This window comes from Schistocerca nitens, chromosome 1 (genome assembly GCF_023898315.1).
Source record: "Schistocerca nitens isolate TAMUIC-IGC-003100 chromosome 1, iqSchNite1.1, whole genome shotgun sequence".
Lineage (NCBI taxonomy): Eukaryota > Metazoa > Arthropoda > Insecta > Orthoptera > Acrididae > Schistocerca > Schistocerca nitens.
Genome location: NC_064614.1, coordinates 418232827 through 418251663, shown reverse-complemented (window position 1 = coordinate 418251663; position 18837 = coordinate 418232827). Strand labels below are relative to the sequence as shown.

Sequence of the window (18837 nt, the reverse complement as noted above, 5' to 3'; positions counted from 1 at the left end):
ATATCTCTTTATCTGTATCTCTTGTTAGCAAATCCATTACAACACACATCATATCTCTGATCAGAGGTTGCTGTAAAACACTATTTCATGAATCAACCTTCTCTTTCTAATGACGTAAACTCCTGTTGCCATTTGATTTCCCATTTCTTTTGATTTATTTCATTGCTCCTGCTCAACATATAGTGATCAAGGTAATAATTCATTGTCACATAAATAAAAATTGGAAAAAGCAACCACTCACATACAGCCAACTGACGTGTAGCACACAGACAAGTGACAGCACAAAGACGTAACTAGCTTTTTACATATCACTCATTCTCCAGTGTAAGTGCACACACACACACACACACACACACACACACACACCTGGCTGTCTCTGCACCACCATGGTGAGCTTATCCTCAAATACACTTTTGTTTCCTAACTAAGAATTCACGCAACTGTAATCAGTGTTTCTACGAGGGGACTTTGGAAAGTAAGTTGCACATTGTTATGGAAAGCCAAGTAACTTTTACTGAATGCTGGACCATGCTTCCAAATGACACAAATAGATGACACTATTTTTCAACATAATCCACCATGCCTTTGTAAACAACGATTGGAACACTCAAACTTGTTCAATTCCTCGATGATAGAAATCTGCTCTTTGGTCACAGAGCCAGTTGAGAACCATTGTAGGAAAGCCCTCATCATCAGAAAATCTACAACAGCTGTGAATCAGCTCCTCAAGTTATCTGGGTATCATTGTCTGTTGTCGATGTCAGTGACCTCACATCTCGGTCAGCATCGCCCCTGTGTGGACGACATTGGTCAGATTGTTGGTACTGATTAACTATGGATGGATGCATCGTCCATTTGGTCCATATGCTGCCAGAATTTCATGGTGAATCAGCGTGCAATTTAGAGCTTTTGCCCACAAGAATCATACTGTCCCACATACTTCAACTATGAAATTCGTTGCCAGTTACTGTGTCATTCCATTCCCACACAGTTTATAATTGTAATCTAATTTTCCTCAAAATGATCTGCATGTTGTGCACACATTCTTTGAAGACATAATTTGCACAGGAGAAAGTCACACAAAGTCTGATGGACAGATTGTATTGATTTGATGAAAGTCTTCTACTAGTTAGACAAATAACTCACCGTCCATACGCGAGTTGACGACAATGGGATATGGTGGTAATGGCCCTATGCTGTCCAATACAAGCACATCCTTTCCCTGATCCTGCAAGTATCTTTTATTGTAAGCAAGTGTATTTGAATCAACAGCTGCTGCCTCTGCTTGTTTAGTCAACACCATCTGAATGGATTGGAGATGAGATCCAGATTCTGTAAAAAAGGAAAAAAAAACTTTGTTTAGCTCATCCTCATCTAGCATCATCTTCATTCTATTATTGTACACCTCCTCACATTAATGACACCAGCTACTTCATCCAGTATCTTTCACAACTCCTGTCCCTTTACTAAGTGGGTCTCTGCTTATCACTGAACATCAATATTCCCAGTGTCAACGATCTTGCTGTCATAGTACATTACCTCTCTTATTGTCATGTTGACTCCAAATATGGTACTTCCTTTCTTATAAATACAATGTATTACACCAGTTTTCATAATTTCCCTTTTTGTATGAAGATCAAGTGTTCAAATAATTTGTACCTAACAAACCTGTTTTGCGAACCACTTTCCAATGCTGCAGCCATCTGTTTCCATGATATCTTTTAGCAACACTGTTAACTAATCATAAAAAAGCAGCCCCTTTATCATAGAGTACCATCATGGTGAGTAACAGCTCAAACCCCATTCTCTCATGTCTGTCACAGATTTTTACCATGATCTAAATTGAACAGCTTAACCATGATTCTTCCTATAGCACCCAGAGCGGTATTCTGTCTACCACACATGCTATGTATGACTCTGGACCATTCATGTATAATATCTACCTGCACTTGATACCCCTACAAAAAGCCGAGCTGTCCTGTGACATGCGTGTCTCTTTCTAGCATATATGATGTGTACTAACTCTACTGTTTAAGAATGCCATTAAAGTAGTTGTTTATTTGCATGAACAGCCTCCAGTGAACCAATTTTGTATTGGTTCACTGGAGGCTGTATCATCCAGTTTTAGAGCACATAATGGATTTCATAAGCTGTCTTGAAATATCCCTAGCACTTCCTGAGCATTCAGTCCCACACACTATTCTTTGTCACTATCCTATATCTTGCCTTTTATTCTAGCCCTAGTCTTCCTCATGCCTCTTCAGGTCCTGTTTGGCTTTATTTTCTTTAGTAATTTTTTTATCTCCCAATTTGTACAGATCTCCCTGTCCTCTACACAGTAACATCAAGCTACACTCTTGCATCACCATATACATTGAAGAGAACTGTGACACACAGAGTAGGTTATATGACCAGTTTAGTCAAGCAAGAGTATCACAGATGTGGTTTATTTTGTGTGTGTGTGTGTGTGTGTGTGTGTGCGCGCGTGTGAGCACGTGTGTGTGTGCGTGCGCATGTAATGGAAAAGGATGTTTACTCCATCAAACACTACAATAATAGCACAGTGCTGTCTCACACAATACAAAATTTTCCTTCACATAATACATTGTCTTCCATACAGGAGAGAGGCATGCTAGCAATAGCAATTGTGTTGTTCAACTTATGCTTATATGGTTACTGTAGGATCTATAACATGTGTATAAATTTAGCGGAATATTTATATTTTGAGAATAACTATTTATCATTTACATGTTTCATGAATCATAACTGCAACCTTTCACTATGATGTGGAATGAGTCAAGTTAACAATTACAGTACATCTTAACAGCAGAAGATACCCAATGTACTGAACACATCACACACACACACACACACACACACACACACACACACACACACACAAAGAGAGAGAGAGAGAGAGAGAGAGAGAGAGAGAGAGAGAGAGAGAGAGTGAGTGAGTGAGTGTGTGTGTGTGTGTGAGAGAGAGAGAGAGAGAGAGAGAGAGAGAGAGAGATTTGTGTTTTAAGTTAAATTCTTTAAATCACTGGGTAGCTGATCAAAGATTTTAATGGTAAAATACCTCGCTCCTTTGTGTGCCATACTAAGGCTGAGTGATAGTGTAAAGCACTTCTCCTTCTCGTATTATGTTTATGAATGTTGCTGTTGTTTTCAAACTGTGATGTATTGTTAACAATAAACTTTATAAAGGAGTAAATGCACTGTGAGACCATTGTCATTCTGCCTAATTGTTTAAACCATTGACAACCATGAGTCTGCCAGTGGCCACAGTGGAGTCCTATGCCTGACATCGTGTGCCTGCTGGTGGCTACTGGAGAGCTTCACAGCTGACATCATGGCCTGGTCTGTCCTGTTGGTGAAACATCCATCTCTTAGCATTTGGCAGTCAACATGTTAAAGAACTTTATATAAGTGTTTCTAGAGCGGACAGTACACATGATCCTTATTACATGCTTCTGGGCAACAAACACTCTTCTTCCTCAATGATAAGTTACACCAGTATATAATGCGATATGATATTAGTGAATGTAAATAAGAAAATTAAGTCAACTTCTTTACATTTTCATCTTTCAAATCTCTAAGGCAAAAGTTGCAGAGCTAAGATGTTTATGAAGATCTGCAACATGGGACTTCCAGTTTAGGTTCTTATCAACATAAGCACCTAATAATTTAGAATATTTTCTTTTATTTATTATTTGTAGTGGTTTGATCAGGCCTTGTGCAGCATTGAATTGTGTGATTTATGTTTTATTTAAATTCAGTGACAGTCCATTTGAAACTTCCATGCAAATATTTTCATTTGTCGAAGTTACTCCACTATGCTTAATTATAATAGTTGTGTCATCAGCAAAGAGAATTATTTTGATTTCTTGCATATATGATGGAAGATCATTTATATATAAAAAGAACATAACAAAGACTCCTCTGGTACTCCTTTGGTGATTATTCCCCACTCTGAAGATGCTGTTTCATTATGTACCTTTCCTGAGTTTGTTAATGGAACACTGCAGCCTTATAGTTAGATAAGATAAAACCAATTATCATCAAGACGTCTAATATCATAATACTTTAGTCTCTGTAGGAGAATACCATGACCTGCAGAATCAAATGCTTTTGTCAAATCATATACAATACCAATTGGCAATAATTTATCATTCAGATTTTGTATTGCATGATTTGTGGATTGAATCTGTTTACATCTGCTTAAGTAACAGATGTACTGTTTCCCATATATGTTGTTGTTGTTGTTGTTGTTGTTGTGGTCTTCAGTCCTGAGACTGGTTTGATGCAGCTCTCCATGCTACTCTATCCTGTGCAAGTTTCTTCATTTCCCAGTACCTACCGCAACCTACACCCTTCTGAATCTGCTTAGCATATTCATCTCTTGGTCTCCCTCTATGATTTTTACCATCCACGCTGCCCTCCAATACTAAATTGGTGATCCCTCGATGCCTCAGAACATGTCCTACCAACCGATCCCTTCTTCTAATAAAGTTGTGCCACAAACTTCTCTTCTCCCCAATCCTATTCAATACTTCCTCATTAGTTATGTGATCTAGGTCACAAATAATCATTTCAAAAAACAAAAGTTTCAGCTTCTTGTCAGAAGCACATCATAGTAACTGTTTCAACCACAAAGGTAGAAGGGTGTTCATGAGGAATAAAACAGATCCTCTATCTTAAAACAGATGCAGGCCAAAGAAAGAAATAATATGTTTTAGCTCTTCTGTAGTGTGTAACAATTTAATCTGTCAAAACAACAAATAACAGAATCATGAATTATTTACGATTTAAATCTGCTGTTCAGTATATAAAGTAAGTAATATTTCCATACATGCACATAAAGACAAAAAGAAATTATGTCCACTGCGTAAGTATGAGTACATGTTATAAATTAACAGAAACACACAGAAAATCTGGAGTACTCACGCAATGTATTTCCAAAAAATGTAGAGTTTTCACCATGTTCTTTTAGTGTTTTCAATACTATTTTGTATCCACTTAATGATTCTTCAGTGCTGTACGCCCATGCAGAACCACGAAGATCCAACAGCTCCTTCACATGTTTCCTGAAATGACACATTGTTTACAACTATAATAAAACAGTGTAATGCTTCATTGCCTTCTAGAATAATATGCTGCCCATTACTAAAGTATTAATACTTCACACTTAAAGAACTGTTTCAACAAACTTGTAAAGCTCTACACACAGTGTCAACACAGTGGCCAGTAAAGCTCCTTTTGAATAAACCCCACAAATTTATTGGCTTCCTGCATTTGCTTGGTGACTGAAAAAGTTTAAAATAACAAACATGTTCTATGATTTACTATCATAAATCATATTACACTTAATTTATTATAAATACAGTTCTTGTGAAAAACAATTTGCATTAAGACTATGAAAGCCCACAAGAAATAGTTATTTCCTGTTTTTTACAGTCATCCTCTCTTTGACAAAACATTTTTGAGAATAAAGATAAGCTGTGACATATTATCTGCTAACTGTTTTGCTATGTTATCCCACTTACTGTTGTATATTCTTACCTCAGCATCTCGCCTATATGGTGAGTAGCAACTACCCTTTTTATAATATTGTCATGGTAGTGAACAAGACAAATCCTTATTGTATAAAACATTTATCAATATTAACATAAATATATTTTTGCTGGTATTTCCACCTACATACAAGCAGTGCTTCCCACACTTGTAGTCTGCAGTGGGATAATGACTTCAAAAATAATTTTTCTATTCTCCAACCCCCCCCCCCCCCCCCACACACACACACACTTTTTACTATGTAATGTAAACTTGAGTGGAGAATGTCTGTCTCCACTAACAGACAGTAGAGTCACTGAATGACTTTTTATTCGTCCAGTTTTATCATAAAGCACCAGTTGTACAAGTGATACTGGACAGGCCAAAATGAAGACACAGTTATATTTACTATCAGCAAAAAAGAAGTGAAAGTAAGTAGGTTCACGACACCCGCCCGGATAGCCACATAGTCCAACGCGCTGCTTCCCGAGCGGGAACGCATGCTTGTCCATGGTACGAATCTGCCTGGCAGATTAGTGGTGAGGTCCGACGTGCAGGCCAGCCTGTGGATGGTTTTTAGGTGGTTTTCCATCTGCCTCAGTGAATGTGGGCTGGTTCCCCTTATTCTGCCTCAGTTACACTATGTTGTCAATTGCTGTGCAAACACTGTCTCCATGTATGTGTACACCATAATTACTCTACCACACAAACATTTGGGGTTACATTCATCTGGTATGAGATGTTCCCCATAGGGGGGGCGGGTTCACTGGGGGCCGAACTGCACAATAACCCTGGGTTTGGTGTGGGGCAGCGGTGAGGTGGGTGGACTGCTGTGGGGTTGTGAACCACTGAGGACTACAGTGGGACAAAGCCTCTCCATCGTTTCTAGGTCCCTGGTTCAATACATAATACCCAAGTAGGTTCATATGCTCAAAATCTAAGTTTATCAGTAACTGTTTAAGGACATATCAAAATAAGGATACCATAATACATAGTAACAGCATAATAAATTGGCAAATTAAAATTGGGAACCTATTCTTAAAATTTATTTTTCAAAATCAAAACTTCTTTTACACAAATAATTTGCCAGTCCCCAAGAAGTAATCCTTACTAAATAAGATAGTTTCATAAATGGATAAGCATGAAACATTCAAAACACCAAGCACTGTAAAGCATAGCTTACAGGACTTCATTTTTTAAAGCCACAAATTATTCTTACAATTCATTTTTTTTGTATTCTACAAACAGTTTTGCTATGAAATGAGTGTCCCAAGGAAATGGTCGTATATTGGAGCAGTGACTGGAACTGTGCACAGTTGGTTTGCAGTACCTTGTTCTGCATGTTGTAGAATTTAATATTCTCATATTGTAGCACAAGGATGAGAGTATCTTTGACAAGTTATTTACATGCATGTCTCATTTAAGTCCTGCTGAACCCACATATCCAAAAGTTTTGACACATTTATATTTTCTAGAGAATCATATTTGATCTTACTTGAATAGGCATGTGGCTAAAGGGCGGAAATAAATGAAAGTTGATGTACACAGATAGTTCTGTATTCACAGTGACTTATTTTTGGTGAACCACTCAGAGTTTTTTCATAGAACTTCCTACTATTGACCACAATATATCTTGGCTGGATCCACTGCTAGTGTCATCAGCAGATGGGATAAAGAACTCATACATTCAACAAAATCAAGACGATAAAAACAGTCCTATGAATGAGCTACCAGATACACCATGTTTTATTAATGGTTTACTGGAAAGGAAGAAGTTGTTTTCTTGTTTTATTCTGAGTGTTTAACTCGTACTGAAGTGATACTTCTGCCTGCAGTTCCTCAGGTATGAACACATCCAGCAACATGCTACAATTCTTACACCTTTTCTTTGTACTTTTTTGATCAACAGTTTATGGCACAGTGTACTGAAGGCTTTTCAAAGGTCTAGGAAAATATCTGCAGCTACTTTATGTTAATCAAGGGAGTTTAAGCACAGTCAAAGAATTCATAAACTACTGTTTGAGTAGATTTAGACTTTCCAAAGCAATGTGCCTCAGGTTACCCAAATGTCAAACATACAGCACACACATTCCTCATTATTGATATAAAGCCACCTGAAGATGAAGGTAGAATATCCAAAATACAGAGTGAAAGTATAGTATAATAAATGTGACTGGTTATAGCAATTTGTACTTTCATCTGATATCAATAACAAAGTCAAGCCAAATTTAAAATGAAGATTTTGTGTCCTGTGAATATGTAAATAATAGTCTCCACCTATTGGAATGAAATAGCAAAATGTATAATTAATACATCCAAACATGTAGCAACATTCAAATATCCATTTGGGTGAATTTGTGCAGACAAAATTATGGTAACTATCACTATTACTTAGCATGCTATGCTCTTGAATCTAACAGAAATGAATTTAGAATTAGTTCTTACAGATAAACAAACACATATTATGTATACACCATCTCATACATTTTAACAAACATTATTATTATGATGTGTTATGAGATTTAGGTTTTATTCAAACTACACTCCTGGAAATGGAAAAAAGAACACATTGACACCGGTGTGTCAGACCCACCATACTTGCTCCGGACACTGCGAGAGGGCTGTACAAGCAATGATCACACGCACGGCACAGCGGACACACCAGGAACCGCGGTGTTGGCCGTCGAATGGCGCTAGCTGCGCAGCATTTGTGCACCGCCGCCGTCAGTGTCAGCCAGTTTGCCGTGGCATACGGAGCTCCATCGCAGTCTTTAACACTGGTAGCATGCCGCGACAGCGTGGACGTGAACCGTATGTGCAGTTGACGGACTTTGAGCGAGGGCGTATAGTGGCCATGTGGGAGGCCGGGTGGACGTACCGCTGAATTGCTCAACACGTGGGGCGTGAGGTCTCCACAGTACATCGATGTTGTCGCCAGTGGTCGGCGGAAGGTGCACGTGCCCGTCGACCTGGGACCGGACCGCAGCGACACACGGATGCACGCCAAGACCGTAGGATCCTACGCAGTGCCGTAGGGGACCGCACCGCCACTTCCCAGCAAATTAGGGACACTGTTGCTCCTGGGGTATCGGCGAGGACCATTCGCAACCGTCTCCATGAAGCTGGGCTACGGTCCCGCACACCATTAGACCGTCTTCCACTCACGCCCCAACATCGTGCAGCCCGCCTCCAGTGGTGTCGCGACAGGCGTGAATGGAGGGACGAATGGAGACGTGTCGTCTTCAGCGATGAGAGTCGCTTCTGCCTTGGTGCCAATGATGGTCGTATGCGTGTTTGGCGCTGTGCAGGTGAGCACCACAATCAGTACTGCATACGACCGAGGCACACAGGGCCAACACCCGGCATCATGGTGTGGGGAGCGATCTCCTACACTGGCCGTACACCACTGGTGATCGTCGAGGGGACACTGAATAGTGCACGGTACATCCAAACCGTCATCGAACCCATCGTTCTACCATTCCTAGACCGGCAAGGGAACTTGCTGTTCCAACAGGACAATGCACGTCCGCATGTATCCCGTGCCACCCAACGTGCTCTAGAAGGTGTAAGTCAACTACCCTGGCCAGCAAGATCTCCGGATCTGTCCCCCATTGAGCATGTTTGGGACTGGATGAAGCGTCGTCTCACGCGGTCTGCACGTCCAGCACGAACGCTGGTCCAACTGAGGCGCCAGGTGGAAATGGCGTGGCAAGCCGTTCCACAGGACTACATCCAGCATCTCTACGATCGTCTCCATGGGAGAATAGCAGCCTGCATTGCTGCGAAAGGTGGATATACACTGTACTAGTGCCGACATTGTGCATGCTCTGTTGCCTGTGTCTATGTGCCTGTGGTTCTGTCAGTGTGATCATGTGATGTATCTGACCCCAGGAATGTGTCAATAAAGTTTCCCCTTCCTGGGGCAATGAATTCACGGTGTTCTTATTTCAATTTCCAGGAGTGTAGATTTATAAGCGGTCTTCTCCTTCAGTTTCAGCTGCTAAGAAATACGTGACTGCCGTATTTCTTTTGATGATGATCCACATGAAAACAAATACAAAAACAAAATTTTTAACAGAAACTGGACCATTTGGAAAAGAATTTAATAGATTTTTCCCACAATAAATGAGTCATTAGTCAACCAATCCACAACAGAAACAAAGCAATCAAGTAGTCAATGATTTAACACTAAGAAAGTGAAGTCAATTTAACCCATCAGAAAGATTATCGTCATGTTTTATGAGCTGCAAAAGGTATTCTTTTTGGTGATTACTCTACAAACTGTAAAGCAAGAACTGACAAATATATTCCTAGTCTTCTAGAGCAGGGGGCCAAAAATGTACAAGAGATGTTGCCTACATTGCAAAACAAAGAAAAAATTTCACCATACAATGGTCCTTTTCATAAAGGTCCTTTGGCAACAGAAAACTGTAGGATTTGAACTACACAGTATCAGGAGCACATTTCTGCTATTAATCATATTTTGATCTGCTGACACCCACATATTCAAGGAAAGTGATACTTGAAATCTTTTAGAGTCCACTTGAAACAAAGCAAGCTAAAACAATTCCATGTACTATTCTTCTTTTCCTCAGTTTTTATTTTGCATCTTAGTTATACACAAGTACATATGTAGCATTTGACCACATCTGCCAAAAAGTTAATCAGACCATATATCATACAAATTCATTATTCAGCTGATAATTTTCAATATTCTGATTAGGACAATGTGTTCAGTTTTCTGCAAATGATACTGATTAAAAGTAAAGGATAACTAAAACTATCATAATGGTATGTAGAGGTAGTCTCTGACTGAGCTAAACAGTTGTTTTGGAAATATTAACACCTAGCATTAGAAAGCTTGGCATCCAAACTTTACAGTAACATATTTTAATTTTCTGGAAACTAATTAACTTAATAGATAATTAGTACTGAAATTCATATACACCCAAAATTACAGTTGCCTTTTGTGATGTTATACTTGTTTATGTCACAGATTTACCACTATACTTTTTTCCCCTAATTTTCTGGACTGAATGACACCCTTCATTAATCAATTAAGCTACACATTAGGAATTTGCAGAAAATATCAGAATTTGAAATATTAGAACTGTACTCATAATCAGGTAATTTGTAGTGGACACATACAAAATAGTTCTGTAGCCTTTTATAATTTACCAGTTAACCACCTACTTTGCAAACCAAGACATTCATGGAACACATAGTATGTATACTCCAATAAATTTCAACCATAGAGTTTTATAAACAAATACACAGTTGTTAAAATCCAAAAATATCATTACGCCAGTTTATAAATAAACCCTCCCAATCTGAAGAATTTCAGTCTGTGTATCACAATCATCACCACACTAACATCTCTTTATCAGTACCCACAATCATGTAGTAAAGTCGGTGTCTAGAAAGTACTCTTAAGTTTACAATGCAAGTTTGTGTTCATTTGTATCAAGTTTTATATATGAACTGTGCTCCAACTAACTGTGCTGTATTAACTGTGATTTAAAAGATGAAGAGTTTCACGATGAATGTTGTCACTGATACATGAAGAAACTGGTCAGTGTCCCAAACAAAAAGTCAATTCAAGCATAACTGTGTGAAATAAGTGAATCTAAAAACAGTGGTGTTGTGTCCATTTATGTTTAACAGCAGTCAATATCCAAAAAGAATTTTCAGTTTTGAGACTACAAAATCAATCACAGGGGAGTATTTTGCAGATCTTTCAGAATCATATAGACACAATATACTCAACAGATAGAATATACTGACTGAAAAAGGGTTGGGCAAAACGGATTGACTTAAAAGAAGACTACAATGAGAAAAAAGAGTCAGGAAATGCAGGACTAATGGTAGCAGAGATGACTTAAAATATTTGCAGTATCTGTTGCTTGAATACTAATAGAAAGAGCAAGTGCCAAGAATATAGTTCTATCATTTCAAAGAAGATTGATTTTAAAATTGAATGATTCACTATGGTATGTTCAATAGCCATCACACTTTGCCAAAAACCCTCTCAATGCTCTAATCTAACATGATTTCTTCTGGTAAACCAGAAAATTAGGACATGTTGAGCCATTTAAACTAACTTTCATGCAACACAGATCCCATAAAAATTGCATATAATACACTCCTGGAAATGGAAAAAAGAACACATTGACACCGGTGTGTCAGACCCACCATACTTGCTCCGGACACTGCGAGAGGGCTGTACAAGCAATTATCACATGCACGGCACAGCGGACACACCAGGAACCGCGGTGTTGGCCGTCGAATGGCGCTAGCTGCGCAGCATTTGTGCACCGCCGCCGTCAGTGTCAGCCAGTTTGCCGTGGCATACGGAGCTCCATCGCAGTCTTTAACACTGGTAGCATGCCGCGACAGCGTGGACGTGAACCGTATGTGCAGTTGACGGACTTTGAGCGAGGGCGTATAGTGGGCATGCGGGAGGCCGGGTGGACGTACCGCCGAATTGCTCAACACGTGGGGCGTGAGGTCTCCACAGTACATCGATGTTGTCGCCAGTGGTCGGCGGAAGGTGCACGTGCCCGTCGACCTGGGACCGGACCGCAGCGACGCACGGATGCACGCCAAGACTGTAGGATCCTACGCAGTGCCGTAGGGGACCGCACCGCCACTTCCCAGCAAATTAGGGACACTGTTGCTCCTGGGGTATCGGCGAGGACCATTCGCAACCGTCTCCATGAAGCTGGGCTACGGTCCCGCACACCATTAGGCCGTCTTCCGCTCACGCCCCAACATCGTGCAGCCCGCCTCCAGTGGTGTCGCGACAGGCGTGAATGAAGGGACGAATGGAGACGTGTCGTCTTCAGCGATGAGAGTCGCTTCTGCCTTGGTGCCAATGATGGTCGTATGCGTGTTTGGCACTGTGCAGGTGAGCGCCACAATCAGTACTGCATACGACCGAGGCACACAGGGCCAACACCCGGCATCATTGTGTGGGGAGCGATCTCCTACACTGGCCGTACACCACTGGTGATCGTCGAGGGGACACTGAATAGTGCACGGTACATCCAAACCGTCATCGAACCCATCGTTCTACCATTCCTAGACCGGCAAGGGAACTTGCTGTTCCAACAGGACAATGCACGTCCGCATGTATCCCGTGCCACCCAACGTGCTCTAGAAGGTGTAAGTCAACTACCCTGGCCAGCAAGATCTCCGGATCTGTCCCCCATTGAGCATGTTTGGGACTGGATGAAGCGTCGTCTCACGCGGTCTGCACGTCCAGCACGAACGCTGGTCCAACTGAGGCGCCAGGTGGAAATGGCATGGCAAGCCTTTCCACAGGACTACATCCAGCATCTCTACGATCGTCTCCATGGGAGAATAGCAGCCTGCATTGCTGCGAAAGGTGGATATACACTGTACTAGTGCCGACATTGTGCATGCTCTGTTGCCTGTGTCTATGTGCCTGTGGTTCTGTCAGTGTGATCATGTGATGTATCTGACCCCAGGAATGTGTCAATAAAGTTTCCCCTTCCTGGGACAATGAATTCATGGTGTTCTTATTTCAATTTCCAGGAGTGTATATCTATGGTGAGTATAAGTGAAAACCAGAGACGTTTGAGTGAGTGACCATTTGTGCAGCCATGCTTGCTCATCATCACCTATAAAACGAACAATACAGAAAACTCCTATCCAAGATTGTTACATCTGCCAACAATTTAACATAACCAAATTGCTTAAGATCAACCTCAACGAAAAGTTAAAATTTGTGAGTAAAAAATTTATGCTTTATAAAAGATTATTTTGTTCGCTGATGCATTAATTCATTGCGTTCTGATGACCCCATCATGAAGTAAAAACTTCAGGAATGTTTAACAGACCAAGGTACACATTAATAAAGCAAAACAGCTGTCAGAAGCTGCATTCTTAACAAATTGTGATTAAATCCCAAAGAACTGTAAATATGTACAAAAATTAAAAATAAAACCACATTTTTATTGCCTATGAAGCCAGGTTTATTAATGTAACATTAAATACATCTGCTGCCTTTTCCAACTTTATAATATTATTTCATTAGTATCAGTATTCCATTCCATTGATTTTCAAGTTGTATGGACATCATGATATTGTTAACATCTATGCATAAAAAATTAGTAAGTCATTTATTTGTAGGTACAAATACCACACTATTCATCACTCTCTGCTTCATAAGATCTGATCAAAATGATGGTAACCATCAAGGCACTCGGGGCAATAAATATTAGATTCCGGTACACATTTTCGTGTATCAGTGCTATGTTTTCAGCCGCATTAGTCTGGACACCTAACTCCTTGTCCATGTTTACAGCAATCTCGTAAATGTGATTTCACATTTTCTCACAGGAAATAACCCAAAGAAGTGATGATGTGTGACTTGATGGACCAGGGAATGGGATCTCATTCTACACTCCAGCATCAAAGAACATAAGTTAAACATTTCCACACTGAAATGATACAATACTGCATCCTGCTGAACCAGTCAAAGTGCCTATGCTCTAACAACTCGAGCAGCAGATGATAATCAAGACAGAAACTTAATGCATTCTTTCATAAAATTAACAGTCTGCACTTATTCCAGACACATTCAAGGCTCCATCTGTATACAGTTTCCCAACTGCTCATTTTCCATCTGCATATGTTCAATAGAGACTTCCCTACTTTCCATTTAATTGTTACATCTTTTCAGAAAATAATCCTATACAGAACAAAAAACAGCAAAGTGTATGAAGATATCATATATAGCAGTCAGAGGAAGACATAAAAAATAATGCAAAAGCAGAAGCTTGAGGCTTGGTGGAAATAAGAACCATTCTCCAAATTTCATCAGAAATTTTGTAAGACTGTACATAAAATACCAGTAGTGCATGATATTAAAAATTGATGTAAAACAGCATGGGTGCATTGAATTCCTGGCATTTGTACATCTAAATAGTAAAACATCAATACACAAGGAGATATAGATTACTCAATACCAGTGAACTCGCATATTTTCTGTAAATCATAAAAACCTGTAGTAACCTGGGAAGACATAACCCAATTGACATGAAAGCTGAGTACCACAATTATGTTGTTCCCACAGTAGTGAAACACAAAATTAACAAGCTAAACATTCATAAAAACCATAGGTTCTGCAGACCATCTTTGTCATCTGCACATAGCAGACAACTGGATGTCTGAGAATAGGATCTCCACTCCCCAAGACCATCCACATCGCACCTCAACTTTGACAGCAAGAGGGAGGCCAACATGATCTTCATCCTATGAGAAATGGCCCAATTGTTCTTCACAAATAACCTAGCATCACAATACCTGGTCAGAAGAGGACAACGGAGAAAATGGTCCAGTCATACTCTGCGTGGCTGTAGAATGACTGGTCATGCCCAGTTGTAGAATTATATCATCACTCACACCCTCACCTCCCAGTGCTCTGCACTGCATGGGGGAGGGGGGGAGGGGGGGAGGGGGGAGGGGAGGGGGACTGTTGTGACTTCACACCCAGACAGTGGTCAACAGTGTGCAATTACCTCTTAGTCACTGGTTCTTGGATTTGTGTTTTTTATCTTTGTAGTACAGCATGCTTTCACTTGGTTCTTTGTACCTACTCATGTTAATGCTTTGTTCATGTGTTCAGTGATTTATTCAATAAAATACTGTACTTTCACTCTTCGACAACGCACTTGATAAAAGTGAGCTATGTTTAGGAGAGAGTGAAAGCATTTGCATCCAGTAACTTAAAAAAAGAATATTTCTAGTTGCTTCCTTACAGTTTTTTTAACTGAATTGTTCAAGGAATAATCCACATCACAATTCTAATGTTAAGTTTAACAAATATATATTATTCAGAGACAGAAGGTTTTGAAATCATATGCACCATTTACACTGGATAGCATTTATACATTAGTCAATATACACTTATTTTAATAAAATGACAAAATTAAAATGGATCACCAAAGGTATAAAAATCTCCAGTGCTAAGAAAAGGCAGCTACATAAGGAACTAAGACATAATAAAAAAAATTGAATTTATTGAATATGTTAAACGATACAAAAGTACATTTAAGAAAGTTGTCAAATCAGCAAAGCAAATGACAAATAATAAATTAATCTTAAAACATGAGAATAAATCAAAGGCAGTGTGGTCAGTTGTAAAACATGAAGTAGGTATCAAAGCCTCTAGACATGGAATTAGTACAATTAAGCTTGAAGATGAGATCATTGTAATTCCAGCTCAGATTTCAGAATGCTTCAATTAGTTGTTCTTTAATGTAGTGAAACCAGAGGTTAATGTTGCAGATTATGAGAACAATGTATGTCCCTTTGGACTAAATCATAATTCTGAATGCCTCACAAAATTCAAAACAGCTTCAACAATAGATGTAGAAAAAATTATATTAAAACTAAAAAACAAAAATTTGCAGGTTGGGATGGAATACCAGCAAAAGTCCTTAAATTTGTGTGTAAAATAATAGGATACCCACTATCTAAAAGAATAAACCAATCTTTTGAACAAGGAAGCTTCCCAGAGGTGCTGAAGTATGCAGAAGTAAAACTGTTGCTCAAAAAAGGGTCAAGAGAGGATGTGGGGAGTTATCGTCCCATCTCCCTCCTTCCAGTCCTATCAAAAATCTTTGAAAATGCTGCTGCTATGCAAATTCGGAATTTTATGGAGAAATATGATATTATTACAGAAAACCAATTTGGTTTCCAGTGTGGCAAAAGTACTATTGATGCAATTAACAAGTTTATCAACAAGATCAGCACATCATTAGACAACCATAATGAAGTTGCAGGGATCTTTTGTGATCTCACAAAAGCCTTTGACTCTGTAAATCATGCACTGCTCATCTATAAGCTTGACAAATATGGGATCAAGGGTAATGTTCTAAATTTACTTACTTCATACTTATCAAATAGGAAACAAAGAGTGATTGTCTCATCAAATGCAGAAAATTACTATTCAAAATGGAAAACAGTAGCCCAAGGTGTCCCTCAAGGCTCGATTGTAGTACCTATTTTGTTTTTGTTCTATGTTAATGATTTACCGAACAATTATAATGCTCCATCAATTTTATTTGGATATGACACATCTGTATTAATTGAAAACCAGGAGCCAGAAAACATCCCTCTCTACATAACAAACAAAATGAACAAACTAGAAACATGGTCCCAACTGAATGGATTAAGATTGAACATTCCCAAAACCCACATGGTCCAATTCAGAACAAACCAGTCAAAGCCCCAAGAAATTAAAATAACTCATAAAAAGCAGGATATAGAAGAAGTGGATTCTATGAAGTTTTTAGGGTTAAACCTAGATAAAAATTTAAATTGGAATAAACATGTTGACTACCTGTTAAATTATGTAGCTTTGCATTTGCTATGCAATATTAGCTGGTGCAACAGACATGAATACAAGGAAAATTGCATACCACAGCTACTTTCAATCAGTTGTAAGGTATGGTATTATTTTTTGGGGAAATTCAAGCAATATATTGTGCATACTAAAGTTAAAGAAAAGAATAATAAGGAACATGTGTACTGCCCATCCAAGGGCATCACGTCGCCCACTATTTGAAAAACAACAGTTATTAACAGTTCCCTCCTTATACATCTATGATATTATCATCTTTCTACACAGCAATTTAGAGTTATTCAAGAAAAACTGTTTCAATCACACGTATAACATGAGAAACAAAGACAATTTTATACTTTCCACTCATTGCTTAAACCTATATGCGCAGTCTCCTCAGTATATGGCAATGAAAATTCATAACAAGCTAAAAGGAAAGAATGTTCTGAGTATGAACCTAGAGACAAGGAAAACAAAGCTATATGATATACTTGTCAAACACTGCTACTACACTGTTGAGGAGTTCATGAAGGATGAACTGAACATTTGAGCAGGATAAATTTACATATAGTCTTGTGTGTAAATGTAGCTGTCCTTCACAAAAGGGAGGAAAGAAAAATAAAAGTTTATATTAATGTTAAAATTCTTTGTACCAATTAGGCCTAAGTTGTGTTATCCATTTTTTTGACGTGTCTCCTGTACACTAATCATATGATTAGAAATTGTATGTTATGAGACGAATAAAACACTATTCACTATTCACACTATTCACTATTCACTATGTGATCAAAAGTACCTGGACACCCACAAAAACATAGGTTTTTCATATTAGGTACATTGTGCTGCAACCTACTGCCAGGTACTCCATAACAGTGACCTCAGTAGTTATTAGACATTGTGAAAGAGCAGAATGGGGCACTCTGCGGAACTCACAGACTTCAAACGTTGTTAGGTGATTGGGTGTCACTTGAGTCATACATCTGTACATGAGATTTCCACACTCGTAAACATCCTATGGTCCATTTTTTCTGATGTGATAGTGAAGTGGAAACGTGAAGGGACACGTACAGCACAAAAGCGTTCAGGCCGACCTCGTCTGCTGACTGACAGAAACTGTCGACAGTTGAAGATGGTTGTAATGTGTAATATGCAGACATCTATCCAAACCATCACACAGGAATTACAAACTGCATCAGGATCCCCTGCAAGTACTACGACAGTTAGGCGGAAGATCAGAAAACGTGGATTTCATGGTGGAGCAGCTGCTCATAAGCCACACATCATGCCGGTAAATGCCAAACGACACCTCGCTTGGTGTAAGGAGCATAAATTGAACTCTGGAAAAGCGTTGTGTGGAGTGACAAATCACAGTACACACTGCGGCAATCCTATGGCAGGGTGTGGGTATGGCGAATGCCCAGTGAACATCACCTGCCAGCATGTGTAGTGCCAACAGTGAAATTCGGAGGCAGTAGCATTACGGTGTGGTCCTGTTTTTCATGGAGGGAGCTTGCACACCTTGTGGTCTTGCACGGCACTATCACAGCTGAGGCCTACATTGATGTTTTAAGCACCTTCTTGCTTCCCATTGTTGGAGAGCAATTCAGGAATGGCAACTGCATCTTTCAACATGATTGAGCACCTGTTCATAATGCACGGCCTGTGGCAGAGTGGTTACACAACGATAACATCCCTCTAATGGACTGGCCTGTATAGAGTCCTGACCTGAATCCTATAGAACACCTTTGAGATGTTTTGGAACAGCGACTTTGTGCCAGGCCTCACCAACTGACATCGATGTCTCTCCTCAGTGCAGCACTCCATGAAGAATGGGCTGTCATTCCCCAAGGAACCTTCCAGCATCTGATTGAACATATGCCTGCAAGAGTGGAAGCTGTCATCAAGGCTAAGGG

General features: G+C 39.5%; 1 protein-coding gene across 3 annotated transcripts in view; it reads right to left on the bottom strand.

The window, feature by feature from the left end:
* LOC126250043 (uncharacterized) overlaps positions 1-18837 on the bottom strand; it is a 140058-nt gene that overhangs the window by 2109 nt on the left and 119112 nt on the right. For all 3 annotated transcript variants that reach the window (XM_049951525.1, XM_049951526.1, XM_049951527.1), the window contains 2 exons: positions 4948-5087; positions 1147-1332 (listed from right to left, as the gene is read on the bottom strand). In XM_049951525.1, the coding sequence (XP_049807482.1) occupies positions 1147-1332; positions 4948-5087 (326 nt within the window). The remainder of the gene's footprint in view (positions 1-1146; positions 1333-4947; positions 5088-18837) is intronic.